This window comes from Psammomys obesus, unplaced genomic scaffold (assembly GCF_907164565.1).
Source record: "Psammomys obesus unplaced genomic scaffold, mPsaObe1.curated_primary_1811, whole genome shotgun sequence".
Lineage (NCBI taxonomy): Eukaryota > Metazoa > Chordata > Mammalia > Rodentia > Muridae > Psammomys > Psammomys obesus.
In genome coordinates, this window is record NW_026594240.1 from 269,646 (window position 1) to 286,994 (window position 17,349).

The 17,349-nt window shown below is 57.0% G+C and overlaps 1 protein-coding gene across 1 annotated transcript; it reads right to left on the reverse strand.

Annotated features, from left to right (window-relative positions):
• Window positions 1-1,939: 1,939 nt before the first annotated feature.
• On the reverse strand, window positions 1,940-8,633 carry Krt8 (keratin 8). Its single transcript, XM_055618242.1, has 9 exons — window positions 8,205-8,633; window positions 6,103-6,311; window positions 5,313-5,373; window positions 4,621-4,716; window positions 4,116-4,280; window positions 3,686-3,811; window positions 2,939-3,159; window positions 2,747-2,805; window positions 1,940-2,320 (listed from the first exon to the last, which is right to left on the reverse strand). The coding sequence occupies exons 1-9, from the start codon at window positions 8,541-8,543 to the stop codon at window positions 2,130-2,132; spliced, it is 1,467 nt and encodes a 488-aa protein (XP_055474217.1). The 5' UTR covers window positions 8,544-8,633; the 3' UTR covers window positions 1,940-2,129.
• Between the last annotated feature and the right edge of the window lie 8,716 nt (window positions 8,634-17,349).

The window sequence follows — 17,349 nt, forward strand, 5'->3', positions numbered from 1 at the left end:
AGTGGCGGCTTTGGGAAGAGGGACAAAGAAGTCCCTGTCAAAAGAAACGCTTGCTTCTCTCACTTCTGCTCAGAGAGCACTGAAACAAAGCAGCCGAAACTGAGAACCTCTAAAAGCCTGGGCTGGCTGCGTGGGTGATGTTCATTTCCTGGAGATTTACACGTGGTCAGACCACCTTGCAGGAGCCAAGACAATGACGGGTCAGTGGTGGGTGGACTGCTCCCCGGGAGGCCAGCTATTGCCCAGCTCTGGTCCTCTACTTAACCCCAAATCTCGAGCCGGGACCCTGAATGGACTTGGGGTGTCACTGGATCTCTGTTCCTCTCCCCAGGGTGGCCATGGTGAAGTCCTTTTTCTGTTTTTCACTTTTGTTGGTTTCAATTGGCTTTTTAAGGAAAGACAGACCTGGCTTGCCATGGGGTGCCCAGGTTCCGACTAACACAGTGAAGACTGAAGCCTCTTTCTTGGGACCCCTGGCCCTGGCTGCGAGTGTGGTAGAAGGCTTGGAAGGACAACGCCAGCCTAAGCCCAGATCCATGGAGTCAGAACGGTGCCAAGACTGATGCCAGGGGCCTGGCAGAAAAGTATCCTAGCCGTAGGGAGGCTGGTGTGAGCTTCCTGTACTAGACTGTTTCCACTTCCTGTCCCCTCTGTATCTGTTTGTTCTCCATCAGTTTTCAACAAATCTGAAAGAGCAAACGCCTCAACAGCAGTGCTGAGGCCTGATAGGCACCTAGCCTGAGAATGCACGGACCGCATGACTGCCAGAAATGCCACACTGATGGCGATGGTGCCGGAGTGTTGGTAGTGCCCATCCAGCTGTCTCCTGCTTGACGGACAGGCAAAGCCCTTCACACACTCCAGTGAACCGATACCCACCCATAAGCTCATGGCCCACCCTGCATGGTCAAACACTGGCTCAGACACACCCTTTCTATCAAACACAGCATTAAAGGGGGAGGAGGTGCCCTGAGGAACTGGGACAAGCCCCTGTGTTGGGGCCAAGTCCCTCCCTGAACTACCACAGCATCTAGGAATTGCAGGTATGACACAGCCCATCACTGACAATAAGCTCTGGACATCTGCAGGAGGGGAACCAGAGCTCTAGGTCCCTGGCAAGATGGAGTAGGCAAACACACGGACCCAGGAAGCCATGCATCTGACCAGCAGAGGCACAACTAGACAGTCCCAACTCTGCGCCTGGGACCGGCCACTTCCTGTGAGTGGTCCCAAGGCCCAGGTCTGGGGAACAGCAGACTGACTCTCTCTGGTGGACCCGCCCACACCTGCCTCCTGGCCAAGCATGCTACAAAGCCCACGGGAACCGGGCTCTCTGAGACCCTGAGACGGACCATAGGAAGCTACACGCTGGTAAAGTCCACAGTCCACAGCCGGGCACCAACTGGTTTCCAGCGCCACACATTCTCCTGGAAAAGCCTGGAGAAGAAAGACTCTCCTTCCCTGCACAGCAGCTTCCGTGTCCCAGGAAGGACCCCTGCCCATCCCGTCCCACCTACAAGCACATACACACAGAGCGTGCTGGGTCTGCTCCTCTCAAGCTAGTGCACTGCAGAGGAAGGAGGCTGAGGAAATGCCCCATGAGGTCCAGCTGTAGGGCTTTTTCTCAGTTAGTGATCAGTGGGGGAGGGCAAGCCCGTGGGGGGTGGAGCCATCCCTGGGCTGGTGGTCCTGGGTTCTATAAGAAAGCAGGCTGAGCCAGCCCTGGGGAGCAAGCCAGTCAGCAGCCCCCTCCACGGCCTCTGCCTCAGCGCCTGCTCCAGGTTCCTGCCCTGATCGAGCTCCTGTCCTGACTCCCCTCGGTGATGAACTATGACCTGAAAGTGTAAATCAAGTAAGCCCTTTCCTCCCCAACTTGCTCCTTGGTCACCGTGTTCGCCGCAGCCATAGGAGCCCTGACTAAGACACAGAGCAAAGCCAGTCGATGGAGCCAGCAGAGGCTTTATTTTGGAAAATACAATTGAGTTGGGTTTGGGTAGAAGGCAGGGGCCGGCGGGATGCACCAGATGGGAGATTCCTCCCTGGGTTGGCCAGAGGGCTAATCCTGGGGTGGGCCTCTTGTTCCCCTGAGCAGCTGCGGGAGCACAGGCTGGCAGCGACCCAGCGGCCTTTCACTTGGGCAGAATATCAGAAGACTCGGACACCAGCTTGCCGTCGCGGGTCTCAATCTTCTTCACGACCACAGCCTTGCTGCGCGTGATAGAGCTGGAGCCCCCGGCGGAGCTGAAACCGGGCTGGAAGGAGCTCATTCCATAGTTGAAGCCGGGGCTAGTGAGTCCCCCATAGGCGGAGCTCAGTCCTCCTGGTCCAGGGCAAGGGATGGAGGCAGCCACGTGAGCACGGGCAAAGGCAGGCTGCTGGAGAGGCTGGTTCTGACCTGACTGATTTCTGCCTGGCCCAGCATGGGAAAGGCTTCTCTTCTAGCTGCGTGTCCCTAACAGACCCTCCGCGGAGCCCCTCTCTCAGGCTACACGGAGAACCCGAGAATGTGGAAAACAGGAAAATACGTAAAGGCCACAGTAGCACACACAAGGACCTCAGCGCCAGCCTGGCACACTGCAGGCATTGACCTGGGACTTTCTATTCCTGAGCATATCAGTCTGTCGCCAATCACCCTGGAACGCCGCCAAGAGCAGGGACCCTACCCCTTCCCTTTATCTGTCATCGGCTTTTGAGCCCAGCGTCTCCCGGGGCCCCTGCCCTCTGACCCGAAGGCCAGGACCCTCACCTGAGTAGCCGCTGGTGGTCTTCGTGTGGATGCTCAGGTTCTGCATCCCAGACTCCAGTCTGTAACCAGATGCATGGGCGTCAGGACCCACTCTCGGCCCTCTCATCCAAGAGCAGACCCCATGTCCCGGGAGGGCCCAGACAGCACCCACCCCTCCCAGCTCCAGGTCTCCTGAGAGACCTCCAAACCCACCGGCTCTCCTCGCCCTCCAGCAGCTTGCGGTAGGTGGCGATCTCGATGTCCAGCGCCAGCTTGACGTTCATGAGCTCCTGGTACTCGCGCAGCTGCCGCGCCATGTCCTGCTTGGCCTTCTGCAGGGCGGCGTCCAGCTCGGCCAGCTTGGCGTTGGCATCCTTAATGGCCAGCTCCCCGCGCTGCTCGGCCTCAGTGATGGCCGCCTCCAGGTTTGCCCTCTGTGGGAGGAGACACATGTCCTCCCTACGGCCCATCCGCACCGAGCTTGGGCTGTCACAGGGTTTGAAGCCCAGGCTGGCCTAGAACTTTCAGCAGTCCTCCTCCGGCGGCTACAGCTGCTGCAGTTACCAGCGTGTACCCCCACAGCTGGTCTTATGCCCTGCTGAACCCAGGGCTTCAGGCATGCTAGGCAAGCACTTGAGCAACTGAGCGACACGCCCAGCTCCCCCCTGAGCGTCTCTGAAAGTCTCCCCTCCCGACTTAGGCCAACTCCATGCAGCGAGCAAAAGAAGCTACCCAGATGGGCCCTGCTTTCTAGAGTTTTCACAAAGTAGCAGCCTTGCCCTGCAGGTGGCACACTGGACGGAGACGGCCTGGGGGACCCGGCCTCTAGCCAACCGCAGAGCGTCCCCACAGCCATGGAGACAGCTGACCGAGAAGCTGCCCTGCCGCTCTCAGGCCAGACACGGGCTCCCCCCTCCTTCCTGACCTCCTCTCGCCAGCCCCACCCACGCCCCTCAGTACCTGGCCCTTGAGCTTCTCCAGCTCGGACTGCAGGCGGTTGATATTGCGGTTCATCTCAGAGATCTCCGTCTTTGAGCGGCGAAGTTCATCCTCGTGCTTCCCGGCCTGGGTCTGCAGCTCCTCGTACTGCAGGGCCAAGAAGGGGCGTGAGGTTTTAGCTGGAAGAGCCGCCTCTTGGCCGTGCCCCCAAAGCCTGGGTCATTTCACATATGTGCAGAAGCCATATGTGCAGAAGCGTGTGTGGAGGCGCGAGCGTACACGCACACACGCATGCGGGCACACCAGTGAAGCCTTTTTCAGAACTCCAGGCTTCCACACTGCAGAGCCAGCCCCCAGCAGGCAGAGCGGAATTTGGAACCCTGTTCCCTCCGCAGGAGGCAGGGCTCAGACCTGGCCATGATGGGGCCGGGCGTGGGACCCCACTCTCTACCTTCATCTGGTACACGCTCTCAGCCTCGGCCCGGCTGCGGTTGGCGATGTCCTCGTACTGGGCGCGGACGTCGGCGATGATGCTGTCCATGTCCAGGGAGCGGCTGTTGTCCATGGAGAGGACCACAGAGGTATCCGAGATCTGGGACTGCAGCTCCCGGATCTCCTGCAGGGCGGGGCGAGCGGTCAGGCAACTCGACAAAGAGCAAGTGAGAGCTAAGGCCTGGGAACACCTAAGTCAGGGTGGAAGGAAGATGGCCTTGGAGACGTGGAGGGAGGCCTGGGGGAAACCTGAAGTTAGGGCACGGCCAAGGCGAGGAGGCCACCGCCAGCCTCAGTTAGGCTGCCTCTGTGGGAGGACTTGGGGTGGGTGATTTCACTTCTCAGTCACTGCAAGTAGGGGGCGGGGCCTAAACAACGCTAACGGTGCCCACAGTGACTGAACAGCGGGCCAGAGTAGGGCACAGGCAGGCTGGGGGCTGGCCGCCCTCGCCCTGGGAACTCACCTCTTCATGGATCTGCCGAAGGAAGTTGATCTCGTCAGTCAGCCCTTCCAGGCGGGACTCCAGCTCCACCTTGTTCATGTAGGCCTCGTCCACATCCTGAGGGTGAGGCGAGGCGCCTGAGCACGGTCCCAACATCTGCCCAGCTTAGCCTGGTGGCCCACCCTCCTGCCCAGCCAAGCAACTGTACCTCTGCTTCCTGTGGGCGCCTAGCCCCACCTCCTCCTCCAGAAAGCTAAGGCTAGACCATTAACCAGTCCAACTCGATAACCGAAATACTCTAACTGCCGGACGTAACTCCCCGTCCGTCTACCCTCCTATGATCTGGAAGGTGTCCGATGGCAAAGGACTCTATCCTATTGCTTAGAAAGCAATGAGGTCATTAGAAAAACCCGGGACATTCCGAGTCTAAGTCCCACAGGCTCCTGTGTCTGCAGATAAGATGTGAGAGGGCCTGGTTTGCTTTCTTTTTTTTTAAATTAATTTTTATTGTGTTTAATTGTGTGTGTGTGTGTGTTTATGTACACATGAGTGCTGGTGCCCTCAGAGGCCAGAGGCATTGAATGCGCTGGCGCTGAGGTTACAGGAGTTGTGAGCCATTTGATGTGGGTAATGTGGGAACTGAACTTGGGTCTCTGGAAGAAAGGCCAGTGCTCTTAACCACTGAGCCATCACCATAGTGCCCAGACCCTCACCTTCTTGATGAGGACAAATTCATTCTCCATCTCTGTACGCTTGTTGATCTCGTCCTCGTACCTAGTAAGAAGAGGCTTGGAGTTAGCGGGTGAAGGTGAAGGCAGGCTGGGTGCTCTGCCACCCGGGATGGAGCCTGAGCTAAATTCGTGCACAGTTTCACGCCTGCCCACCTTGCTTAATGGGGGACCGCATGTCTAGAAAGTTCAGCTCAGAGCCGCACGGCATTTGAGCTGGTCGTTCTGGCCTTGATAGCTATTTCCCTCTCCACCCAACCTTATTCTCAGCCAGTGAGGAGACCTAGAGCAGAAAAGCACTGTCCAAAAGCACATTAGACTTGACATATTGAGAGAGTTAGCATGGAGCCCGAGGAGGCTTCAGAGCTCTCTCTGGCAAGCCTTCCAGTAAGATCATGGCAGTTAGTGTAAAAGTGAGAGCTTCTAGCTGCCTCTCTCATCTAAGCGCACAAAAAACAAAAAGGCAAAACAAAACAAAAACCCAGACTCTCACTATGTAGCTCTGGCTGGCCTAGAACTCACTAGGAAATCAGGCTGTGCTTGTGTTTGTGTGACCCTCCTGTCTCTGCCTCCTGAGAAGAATATTACAAATGTATGCCCAGACCCAGCTTAGGGACGCTATCTAAACAGGAAATTCGTTGCCCAAATCTAGACAGTCCTGAGACGGAACTCAGGCTGATGCGCTAGCATCTCCGATGGTAAGCGGAGACTGGGCTGCCCCACGCAGAACTGATCGCGTGGCCACAGGGGCAAACCGCCCATCAGCGGGGCTCACTTGTTCTTGAAGTCCTCCACCAGGCCCTGCATGTTGCCGAGCTCCGCCTCCAGCTTGAGCTTCTCCTGGCCCAGGACTTCCAGCTGCCGCCGGAGGTTGCTGATGTAGCTCTCGAACATGTTGTCCAGGTTGCTCCGGGCAGTCTTCTGCTGCTGCAGCAGGCCCCACTTGGTCTCCAGCATCTTGTTCTGCTGCTCCAGGAAGCGCACCTGGGGGGGGGGGGAACAGCAGAAAGGTCCACACCGGGGGCCTAGGGTCGGGTCCTCGGGGAACAATCAGTCTTTTCCCGGGAGCAACAGCAACGGGCTCCGGGCATGCGGTGGCGTGGGGGCACGCCCCCGGCATGGACGGGAGAGGAGGGGCTACAGTCGGCTGCAGAGGAGTTATCATTGCCTAGACTATGCATCACGGCTCGGTAAGAACGGCCCTGCCCTCTCAAGGTGTGCTGATTACCTTTTCCATAAGACTGAGAAGGATGGACTGTGTATAAGGGTCCTCAAATAAGGGTCCGGGAGTTTCAGGGGACGTTCTCCCTGCAGCCTGAGTCAGCACTGCTGCTAACCTGAGCTGGGCCTCTCCAACCCTGGAAATGCCCCCAGGAGCTCGGGTGGGCACTTTGGGGAGCCCCTTCTCTGCCCAGAGCCCCCTTTTAGCTGAAGAGAGGCAGGAGAGAAGGCAGCTGTCTCCTTCCGTCTCCCCCCGCCCCCCTCCACAGCAGCCTCTGGAGCCTGGCCGTCCTCTGGACCAGTATCCACAACCCTCCCCTCCTACCACGAGCACAGAATTCACATTTTAGAACACGCAGTCCAGGGCACGGTACAGGGGAACCCTTCTCATAAGGCTGGCGAACCGCTCCAAAGGACAGAGACGCATTTTGTGCACCAACTTTCTAAACCGGGGAACTGGAAGGAGGGCATCCCGAGGGCACGACCAGGTAACTTTCCCACAACCCATGCTATAAATCCTGTCTTTCTCCGTAACTGCTAAAAAAAAAATAACTAAAAAAAAGAAGTAACCCTAGTGATTCTAGCATTTCGTCCTAATGGAACGCTGAATTTGGGCCAGGCGCTGCTAAGTTAGGCCCACTGGGAGCTAAACGGGCAGAAAACGGCCTAGGGCCTGTCATGTTCATTCTACCGATGAGAAAGTTAGAGCTGACAAGATGGCTCATCCGGGGAAACTGGGGGCCAGCAGACCCTCGGTCGGGAGGCAGCGAGAAGTAGGGCCTCTCCCTCAGTAACTAGAAGGCGCTGGTGAAGAGGAGGAGGAGCAGCTCCTGCGCCCTCCTCCTCCCGGGCCCACCCACTCTCAGGTCAGCAGAAAGGGCCAATCGTCCCGGGGCCACAGGACGGCAAACCCTGGCCTGGCTCAGGGCTGGCAAGGGAGCCAGGCGGTGGGGCGGAGCGAGGGCAGGAGAGTGTGAAAGGGTACAGGGGCCGAGCAGGCGGAGGGCGTTGGCAGGCCGCCGCTATCTGGGGCCGTAAACTCCGGCTCTACCAGGGGGGCGGAGAGTGCACCGCACGCAGACTTTGGATCCCGCTCGGGCTTTCCCGAGGCGGAGCCGCGGGCTGCCCCACCCCGCCCCTCCCTCCCCCGGCGCCCGAGCTCCTCCTGGTGGAAGGGCAGGGGCTCCGCAGCGGCCCCGCCCACACGGGAGAGGGCAGGGGCCCGGCACTGACTCAGCCCGGAGGCCCCGCGCCCTGGCCCGGGTACCAAAGGCCTCCGTCTGCGTTTGCCGGGGTCGGTCGAGACACGCGGGCCCTTCCAGGAGCTAACCCAAGCCTCCGTTATTCAACAGGAGGAAGAAACGCGCACAGGGCTCCAATAGGCGAGTTGGGGGGCCCTCCCGCCAGCAGGGAAGGCACCAGGCCCGCAGTGGACAGGCCGGTCGGAGCGCGGATTTGAACGAGGGAGGTGAAAGGGCAAGAAGCCCCAGGGTCCGCCACAAGCGCGTCAGCCCCTCTCGGCCCAAACCACAGTGTGGGAGAGAAGCTGGAGGCGTGTGGCCAGGATGGGTGGGGCCCGACAGGAGCTCCTGGGGGCGCAGAGATGTGCCCATCTTCTGTGGGACAGCAGGGCGGGTCCTGCAGAGAGGGCCTCACCTTGTCGATGAACGAGGCGAACTTGTTGTTGAGGGACTTGATCTGCTCCTTCTCCTGGGTGCGCACAGCCTGGATGGTGGGGTCCACCTCCAGCTTCAAGGGGCTCAGCAGGCTCTGGTTCACCGTGACCGCCGTGATGCCCCCCGCACCAGCCGCGCCGAAGCCGCCCAGGCCCATGCCGGTACCCACGCTTCCGCGGAAGCTGCTGCCGCTGCCCACCCGGGAAAAGCTGGACGAGCTGATGCGGGCGCCGGGCGCGCTCGTGTATGAGCGGCTGCTGAAGGCCCGGGGGCCGGAGGTGGACATCTTGTAGGACTTCTGGGTCACCCTGATAGACATGGTGAAGTCTGGCGTGAGGGCAGTGAGCGGAGGGACGAAGGTTCAAGCGCGGGCTTAGCAGCTGCTTCCAGGCCGTGGGACAGCGCCCAGCGAAGGGCCCTTATAAAAGGGAGCCCAGCCCCGGGGGAGGGAAACTGGCCTCTCACCTGAGTGGCTCGGCGCTCGGGGAGGGCAGGGCCTAACCCAGCCTCTGCTACCTCCAGGCAGCACTCAGGTGAGGGCAGCAGAGAGCTGCTCCCACCCAGGAGCCCTCCAACTCCACCCTAAAAATCCGGGAGAGAGGGCTGAGCTCCTGTGAAGGCAGGAAGTGAGCCTGGGGGCCCCCAGGACTGGAATCTGGGCTGTCTTGTCCCCTACCCTCCTGTGGCCAGAGCAACTCTGGGAGGTCTGGGCCGATAGGGTTCCGGGCATTCGGGGATCTTAAACAAACAAACAGAAAACAAAACGGGTTCTCTGGCCTTTGGGGTCTTTTAAAAAACAGAAAACAAAACAGAAGAAAGAAAGAACAGGGTCTCATGTCAAACAGGGCCCCTCAAATCACTACGTGACCAAAGCTGGCGCCTGCCTTTACCGCCCCAGCACTAAAGTTTCCAGATGGCGGGTGTGTCCTCCCACATCGGGCTGGTCTCCTCTAAAGCCTCGGAGACTCTCCAGACTGGCCAGCGAGCCTTTCTGTCCAGGTTACAGCCAACACAAACACCACCCCAGCCCCCTCCATGTGCCACAACCCGAACCCCACAGACTGGAAAGGGGCCTAAGCAGGTATCTGCAGCCTGAGCAAACACATGCTTCTAGTTGTCTTCTCTCCGGGTGCTAGGTAAAGAAAAGTCAAACACAGCCCCTTTTGGGACTCTCCTACCAAGATCCCAGAATGCCCCAGGCCAGGTAGAACACAGTAGGCCTCAAGGAGTAACAAGGAATAAAGAGCAGAGGCCAGGGCAGAAAGAGGGGGTGGGGGAGCTTCGTTGTCATTGCTCCTCTGGGGACACCTTCCCTGGGAGGCTGCCAGTGCAGCCGGTCCTGGGGAGACACAGACGCCTGGACCCCCTTCTCGTCCCCTGCTCCCCTGGCAGATGTGCCCAGGGAAGCCTCCTTGCCCTGCACCTGTCTCTCTGAACCCGTTACCCCTTCTCTGAGTGAGTCAGGAGAGCAGGCTGGGGCACAGCATGCACCTGTGGGAGCTGGAGACAGGAGCCTGAGTGAGGCCCTCCAGGCCTGGGTGGGGCAGGCTGCGAACCCGTGGGTGGAAGGCAGGAGGTTTGGGTCCCCAAGGCAAAGATTCTACCTGCAATTAAGTCAGCTCATGGGCTGGGCTCTGTGGAAGGTACTGCAGGGTGTGGTGTGGGGTTGGCTGGATCTTAAGCGGGGAACCCAGAAAATGACAGATAAATGCCCCAGTCCCCGGGGACCGGGCAGAGGGCGGACCCCCCCCCCCCATGGGAGAGGCTGGGCACCTGCTAGGAGAATTTTCTAGGATTCCTCTTCTTCTTGCCCAGAAGGATGGGCACATAGAGACGAAGGGACAGAAAGCCAGAAGCCCCCTCCTAGAGACACACAGACAAGTTCCCTCTGCAGCACGCCTGCACACAAACACACACACTCACACTCACACACTCAAGCATGCGCACACGCAGTCTGAGGTCACTTCCAGAAAGACCGATAGAGAAATCCCAAGGGCACACAACGAGCACACTGACCACGCCCCCCCTTGCTGGTCCTTGCCTCTTCCCAGCCTCAGACCCCAGCCTTGGGTTTTCAGCTGGGAAGAGGGAAATCCTATTCACACCAGCTGTCTCACAGCCCCGAAACAACACTCCATTTTAAGGTGAAAATTGATTTGGGTGTGTGTGTTCTCCTCCCCGTCTCTAACACAGGCCCACGCCCAGCCCAAAGACTGGAGACTTTTTCCAGCAAACTACGGGGAGGGAACCGTCACTGGTGCCAAGCCAGTGAGAGAAAGCGGAAGGAGAGGAGGGGCTGGTCAGACAGGTATGGCAGCCCCGGGCAGGGACAGCCAGCTTTCCCTTTTTTCCCTTCCCCCACGCTGTTTCTGGAGGGACTGAGGGAGGGTGCTCCAAAGGAACTGATTTAGACAGCTCACAGCGGAAAGCCGGTCACCAGCACCTTTCTGAAATCTTAGCTTCCTCCACCCTGCCCACCTGCTTCCTTTGTCCTAGGAGTGTCTCCTAAGGTGAGGGCAAACCGGCAGTCATGGCAAGATCCCTGTGCTTCGCCAGGGCACCAGCCAGAGCTCACCCCAGGGCCAGAAACATTTCCTTATCATTTGCCAACGCTGCAATAGCCAAGAGACCCCCCAACCAACCCCTCCCAACATGGCCACTGTTCAGCAAGAGAAGCCAGAGCTGCTCTCTCCAACGCCCCCAGGTAGAGGTAGAAGGGAAAGGCCCAGGGGACTAGGGCCAAGTGGTCAGGGGAGAAGGCACAGGCAGCCATGGGTACAACTCCTTGTAAGGCTGTGTCTCTGGCCACTGTGGTCACAGGAGCCTGTTGAACAAGAGGGACATATGCACTTGCAGTGAGGAGAGCACACCCTGCCTAACGCGCCTTTCATGGAGAGCCAAGGGGAAAGGAGGAAGCCTTCTCTCTCCACTGCAGAGACCCGGGCCTCTCCTGCCACTGCACACACGCACACAAGTAAATAAAAGTAGTTCTAAAAATACAATTTTTGGAGAAAGAGAGAAGGAGAGAGGGAGATTAGTGGCTAAGAATGTAGCTCGATTGTTTGCCTAGCAAGCCAGGAACCCCTGGGTTTGGTGCCAGCATCCTATAAACTGGGTGTGGTGGTCCTTGCCTATAATTCCAGCACTTGGGAGGTGGAGGCAGAAGAGCAGAGGTTCAGGGTCACCCTCAGCTACATTTTGAGTTTAAGGCCAACCTGAGAGTCAAGAGGCCTTGTCTCGCTCGGAGTGGGAGGAGAGACGGGCACAGAGGCGTAAGTGAGCTCCATAAAAGGAGCACTTTGTGGACCAGACGTTGGGCTAGGAACAGGGGGGAACGTAAAGACTGCGCCTGCGTGCAGGCCGTGTCCTCAAGGCCCAAAGCCACTCTGAACAATGGGGCAACTTTAAATATTGATGGCGGCAGCATATGAATAGCTGGGGTACACAGAGGCAGCCGAACAACTTAAACGGGAAGCCGCAGATGGTGTGGACAGCCATCTGTAAGCCACAGCATGAGCGATAAAGTCGATTGTTGCTTCTGTGCTGGGACCCTCCGGCGAAATTGCTCATCGCCTGTGCCTGACAGGTAGGGGTGGGTGATGGGCAGGTTCACCATTCCCAGCCTTCTTTCCGGTCCTGTGTTCTGAGATTATCACTAAGTTGCCCATGCTGGCCTGAGCTCACCTCATAGTCCAGGTCAGTCTTGAACTGACCACCGTCCTGCCTCAGCTCCCAGACAAATGGAAGGGGCTACGGACTCGTACCACCAGGCTCCACTGTTTTTATTTTTTCTTCGTGGCTCTGAAAATAAAACCTCAGAACGGGAATGGACTAACTGCCCAAAAAAGGTGCAAGCCTCCAAGTCAGAAGCGCTCATTCTGGGACAGTCATGACGGCTCTTACGATGCCTTATAAATACAGCAAATGCCTGGTAATATTGTAAGCATCGCTCACTTTCCACAAGAACACTGCTATCAAGTAGGTAGAGGGAGAAAACTGACCGCTGTAACTTGTCCTCTGACCTTCACAGGCCTACACGCACACGCACACACAAATAAATAAACTTAAAGGAGCATACCTAAAGTCATACAGTTTTGTGACTCTCTCTCCCAGCATGGAGCTATGTCCTGCTTCCAGAGGGCAATGAAGAACAAGACAAGTTATATAATAGTTTAACAGCCATGGGAATGGCACCCAGCAGGGCAGGGTCAGAGAAGAGACTGTGAACAGGCATAGCTGATGGGAAGAACCACAACATTGGGCCCAGGAGAGCTGGAGGACCCTGAGCTGGGTGAGATGGCCAAGCCTCCTCCTTCACCCCAAGCCTCCCCCTCCACCCCACTGCTGCTTGGAGACCCCCGAGTCTACAATGAACACTTCCAAGTTTCCATTTGGCCCTCCCCGACCTTCCCCAGCCCCCTGGAACATTCTAGAGCCCTCCTTTAAAGGGAATCTTCTGAAGCTGGAAAACCATCTTCCAACCTTGCCCCCAAAAGCTTGTGTTTCCATGCTTCCTGGGGCTGGGTAAGAGCCTCTGAATGCCTGGCTCAGCCATAACCTGCCAGGGCACCCAGGCGGGCAAAGGAAGCTAGCAAAACAGGTGCAAAGGCTTCTGGGCTACTCAGAAAGAGGCCCTTGGGGCCGGGGCCGCATCCACAGAAGCTCCATTCCCAGCGCCACATACGCCAGCACGGCGTGCACGCCTGTCGCCTTATCTCTCGGGGTCCAAGATCAGAGGTTCGTGCTCATCTTCTGCAACCTGGCAACTTCAGGGTCAGCCTGGTAAGCTAAGCTCTGAGCCAATGGCCTGTCCCCACATAAAAGAGGGCCCCTTCCTGTTTTTCAGGTGTCCAGGATCAGTGGCACTCCGGTAGCTGAAGCGGGGAGAAAGCCAGAGCCCAGAGCCTCAGCGTCTCAGCCCACTGTGGCTGAGGCCACCACCGATCTCGTCCACAGTCATGTCATATGAGAGATGATTTGTGAATGGCAGGATGGAGAAGGGGGGGTGAGAAGACAGGTGCTTTGGATGTGTGGAGGCCTGAACGGCCACTGGGTGTATGGTCATCAGCCACCCTGGCCAGAAGACTCTGGCTGAGGAAGGTCTCTCTGGAATGAGGCATGAAGAGCGACAAAACAGCCGTAGCCGGGGCAGCCTTGGCTGGAGACCAAGGGCCCACATCAGAGATGGAGGCCACAAATACCCAGGTATAAAAGCCAGCCATAAAAGCCACTGCAGCCTGGGAAGGGAGCGTCCCAAGGCCAGCCCCACCCGCAGTCCCCAGCTGCTGGAGGAGGCTCCCCTGCCCACCAGCTCCCAGCTTCCTGCTCTGATATCCAGGGGTGTGTCTAAACTGCCTCTGACAGGCCCGGCTTCACCAATATCAACAAAAGTTTTATGAGTCTGTGTAGCATTTGATTATCTGAGGAATTTGGTTCTGGCCACTGGAAAGCACTGAGGATTTTTAGTTGGGTGGACCTGATGATAATAGGCTGTTCTTTTGTGTTGTTTTGTGTGTGTGTGTGTGTGTGTGTGTGTCAGACAGACAGACAGACTGTGAGGTCACACTGAGCTTGCATGGCATGTGAGTGAGCCGCTGAACATGTGTGTGACGGTCGGGAAAACTGTGGAGTCGGCTCTCTGCACTTTCGTGCTCCTGGAGTTGGAGCTGAGGTCCCAGGCTCGCACAGCACACGGCTTTTTGTTTGAGCCATCCTGCCAGCCAGGCAGGTGGCCTACAGCAGGTGCTCATACACACATGGACGAAAGCTGGACAGGGCCTCAGGTTCTCTCTGAGAAAAGCAGCCCACAGGCCACCTCTCAAGCCACACAACCTCAACTTGTACGTCAGAGTCTCCCCTTCCCCTCACAACACACAGCATTCACAGGCACACACGCACACACACATGCACAAGTTCTGTCCTCTCCCACACATGTGGCCTCCACATATATTCCAAGGGGAACAACCCCCTGTCATCCTCACGTCCCCACTATGCATATGAGCATGAGCACATGAAGTACCCTCCGTCCCTCCCTGCCACTCACCACCTCAGACTCATGCATACTGCCTTCCCATACCTATCACGTGCACATGCACAACAGCATGTAACACGTGTCCAACATGCAACGCAGGCTGAGCTCTGGGCTCTGGAGAGCAGCAGGTTGCTAAGCAGTCAGCCCCGTCAGCATAAACCGGGAGCCTCGGGTGCAGCTGGCATGCACTCTATCTCAGGGGCTGTTTTCCCTTCTCTCCGTCCCCTCAGCAGGCTGTCTCCAAGCATGGCATCGCCAAGGGAGCGCTTATTTCCAGAAGCTTCCAGCCGGCAGGTCACGTGCCTATCTGTGAGCCAAGCCTTTGGTCAGGAGAATAATAAAATGCCATGATTTGAGCTAGATGGATCTCATGCTGAGCTTATGGGGGAGGGGAAAGGGTCAAACCCACCCAAAGAAACGTGAATGAAAAGAGATGATTCACCGAAAAGAGAGAGGTGCTGGGCGGGCAAAGAGAGCAGGGGTCCCTTACAGGTGCTAACCCAAATGCACACAAATAAAGATGTGGACGCCCAGAGGACAGCACACACACGGGGCGCCAGCCTCCAGTGCCTTGCCAGCAAAATACTGATGTCAGATAAATAAAGGATGAAGATGTGCTGGAAAGCTCTGAGGGAAGACACTGGGGCAGATAGGCTGGCTGAGACACACTAACCCAGGCTGGCTGAGAACTTGCTGTGTCCTCCATGCTGGCCCTCTCAACACATGGCAATTCTCCTGCTTCAGCTCCTCTCCCAAGTGCTGAGAATACAGCACGCACCCACACCCAGATTAGAAAAGTGGGCTGTAAACTCTAGAGCTACAGCTTGGCGGTAGAGTACTTGTCAATTATTTGTGAAGTCCCAGGTTCAGTCCCAGCACCATAAAAAACCAGAATAGAGCCCCGAGGCAGCGCACACCTTTAATCCCAGAGCAGAGGCCAGGCAGGCGAACCTCTGTGAGTCTGTCAGCGCGGCCTGGGCTACACAGAAACACTGCCTAAAACCCAAAAGTAAGGTGGATGGAAAGATCTGGAAACGTAAAAGGCCACGGGGGAAGCACAAAGTTCCTAGGAAAGAGAAGAGCAAGGAGGGCGGGGCCTGTCAAAGGCCAGAGTGTGGTGGTCACGCTGATCATGCCACACTGGAAAACCGTGGCATCTGGGGGTGAGGGGTGCCGGGCATCGACCAGGGCTTAGGGCATGCTCTACACCGAGCTGCGTCCCAAGCCCTGCAACTCTTATCTCATTTCTACATGGCGTCCAGGATGCGTTGTGCACCCAAGCCCATCGCTGAGACAAGGGAGTCATGGCTCCTCAGAGTCCTCACTTAGGGGAGTGTCCCCGTTTCCAGTTCCGAAGTTCTGCTGCGGCACAGGACCGAGCACAGGTGACAGGTGCAATGTGGAGACTTTCTTGAGTGAAGTCGAGCAGGTTTCTTAACCTCTCTGAGCTTTCTCTCCAACAACCGGAAGTGTGCATGTGTCCACACGTCCTCCAGAGAGCAAGAGCAGTGGGCACAGTGGGCACAGGAGCAGCTTTCAGTTCCCGCTGGCTGTTACCTCCTCCACATGCATCAGCCAACCTGGGACAGTCCAGGATGGTCTCTGCAGCACCTACTGGGCAACAAGAGAGGACTGAAGAAGAGAGTTTGCTCAGGAGGACTGAGGGAGCCTTAAAGGAGGCAGCAATTGGGATAAGGAGGATTCTGTAGGGCTGAAACAGAGAGATAATAGGCAAAAATCTTCGTCCATGCAAAGCAGATGTTTGCAAATCCAGTTCCTAGGGAGCGAGCCATGCAAACGGTGGCTGCTGACCTTGCCCCTTCCAGGGGTGAAGGTGGTTCTAGAGGTGGGCAGCAGAGAGACACTGCTGGGCCTCATTGATTTGGCCCCTCCAAACTGTCAAAGTGTCTTTTTTTCAGACATTACTTATAACCCTAAAATAGCCAGTGAGAAATGTATCATTCCCATTTTCAAATACAAACAGTAAAGTTCAAAATTCCTCCTGCCAGAGTAATGCAGTCAGAGTTTGGGCCCAGGCCTGGGGTAATTCCGAAGGCTGGGAGCGCCTTCCTCGGTGGTTTCATTTCAGAAACTTGTTAAAAGAAGCAACGGTGAAGCTGCGCGATGGTGGCACACACCCCTCCCGATCTGAGTCCAGGGCAGCCAGGGACACGCAGAGAAGCCCTGCCTGGGAGGGGTGGGGAGGGGGTTGGGGGTAGAAGTCAATAGTAGGGCTGGCAAGATGGCTCCGTGGGTAAAGATGCCCACAGCCAAGCCTGACGAGCTGAGCGAGGCAGTCCACAGGCCCCACATGGTAGGAAAGGAGAAATCACTCCACAAGCCCCATGGTACATGTGTCCCTCCCACGAACACACAGACACAGAAAAAAAAAATAATGCAATAGGCTTGGCGTGATGGAGCACGCCTGTAATCCCAGCACTCAGGGAGGCAGAGTCAGGTGGATCACCGTGAGTTCAAGGCCAGTCTGATCTACAGAGGGAGCCCAGGACAGCCAGGGATACACAGAGAAACCCTGTCTCGAAATAAATAAAGAAAGGAAGGAAGGAAGGAAGGAAGGAAGGAAGGAAGGAAGGAAGGAAGGAAGGAAGGAAGGAAGGAAAGAGGAAAAACATGTAATACTTGTCAGCAATACAAAAGAAATGCTCTCAGACCAAGGCCACAGAGGGCTGCATCTGGTCCTGCAGAGCCTGTAAACTCTTCCAGTGAGGAACTCCAGCAGGGGGGTGGGCCTCTGCCCAGTGCTGTGGAATGCTACAGGACAGAACTCTTGCTACCTTTCCAACCGGCCACATACCTATTGCATTAGAAAAACCCCTCCCTGAGTGGACCCAAAGGCTGACTCAGCCTTCCCTACCATGAGGTAAAATGAGCAGACAGACAGGGCTAGAGAAATGGCCCAGTGGGAGAGTGCTTCCTCCCCTGAAGGTAGCTTCATCCCTTCCTGGGGGATGGAAGAAGAAAACATGGAGGAGGGTAGGGAGAGACAATGAGAGGCTTAGCAGAGAGAGCTGACCTGCTACCCACTACCCTTTAACCCACCTATTGTCAAATCCACACACGGTGACCCACAGTG

Coding starts and splice junctions, on each gene's coding strand:
- Krt8 (XM_055618242.1), bottom strand. CDS start 8,543: ATGTCTATCAGGGTGACCCAGAAGTCCTACAAGATGTCCACCTCCGGC. Junction 6,312..8,204: donor TCGCCTCGTTCATCGACAAG/GTGAGGCCCTCT, acceptor CCCCCCCCCCAG/GTGCGCTTCCTGGAGCAGCA. Junction 4,717..5,312: donor AATTTGTCCTCATCAAGAAG/GTGAGGGTCTGG, acceptor CCTCACCCTCAG/GATGTGGACGAGGCCTACAT.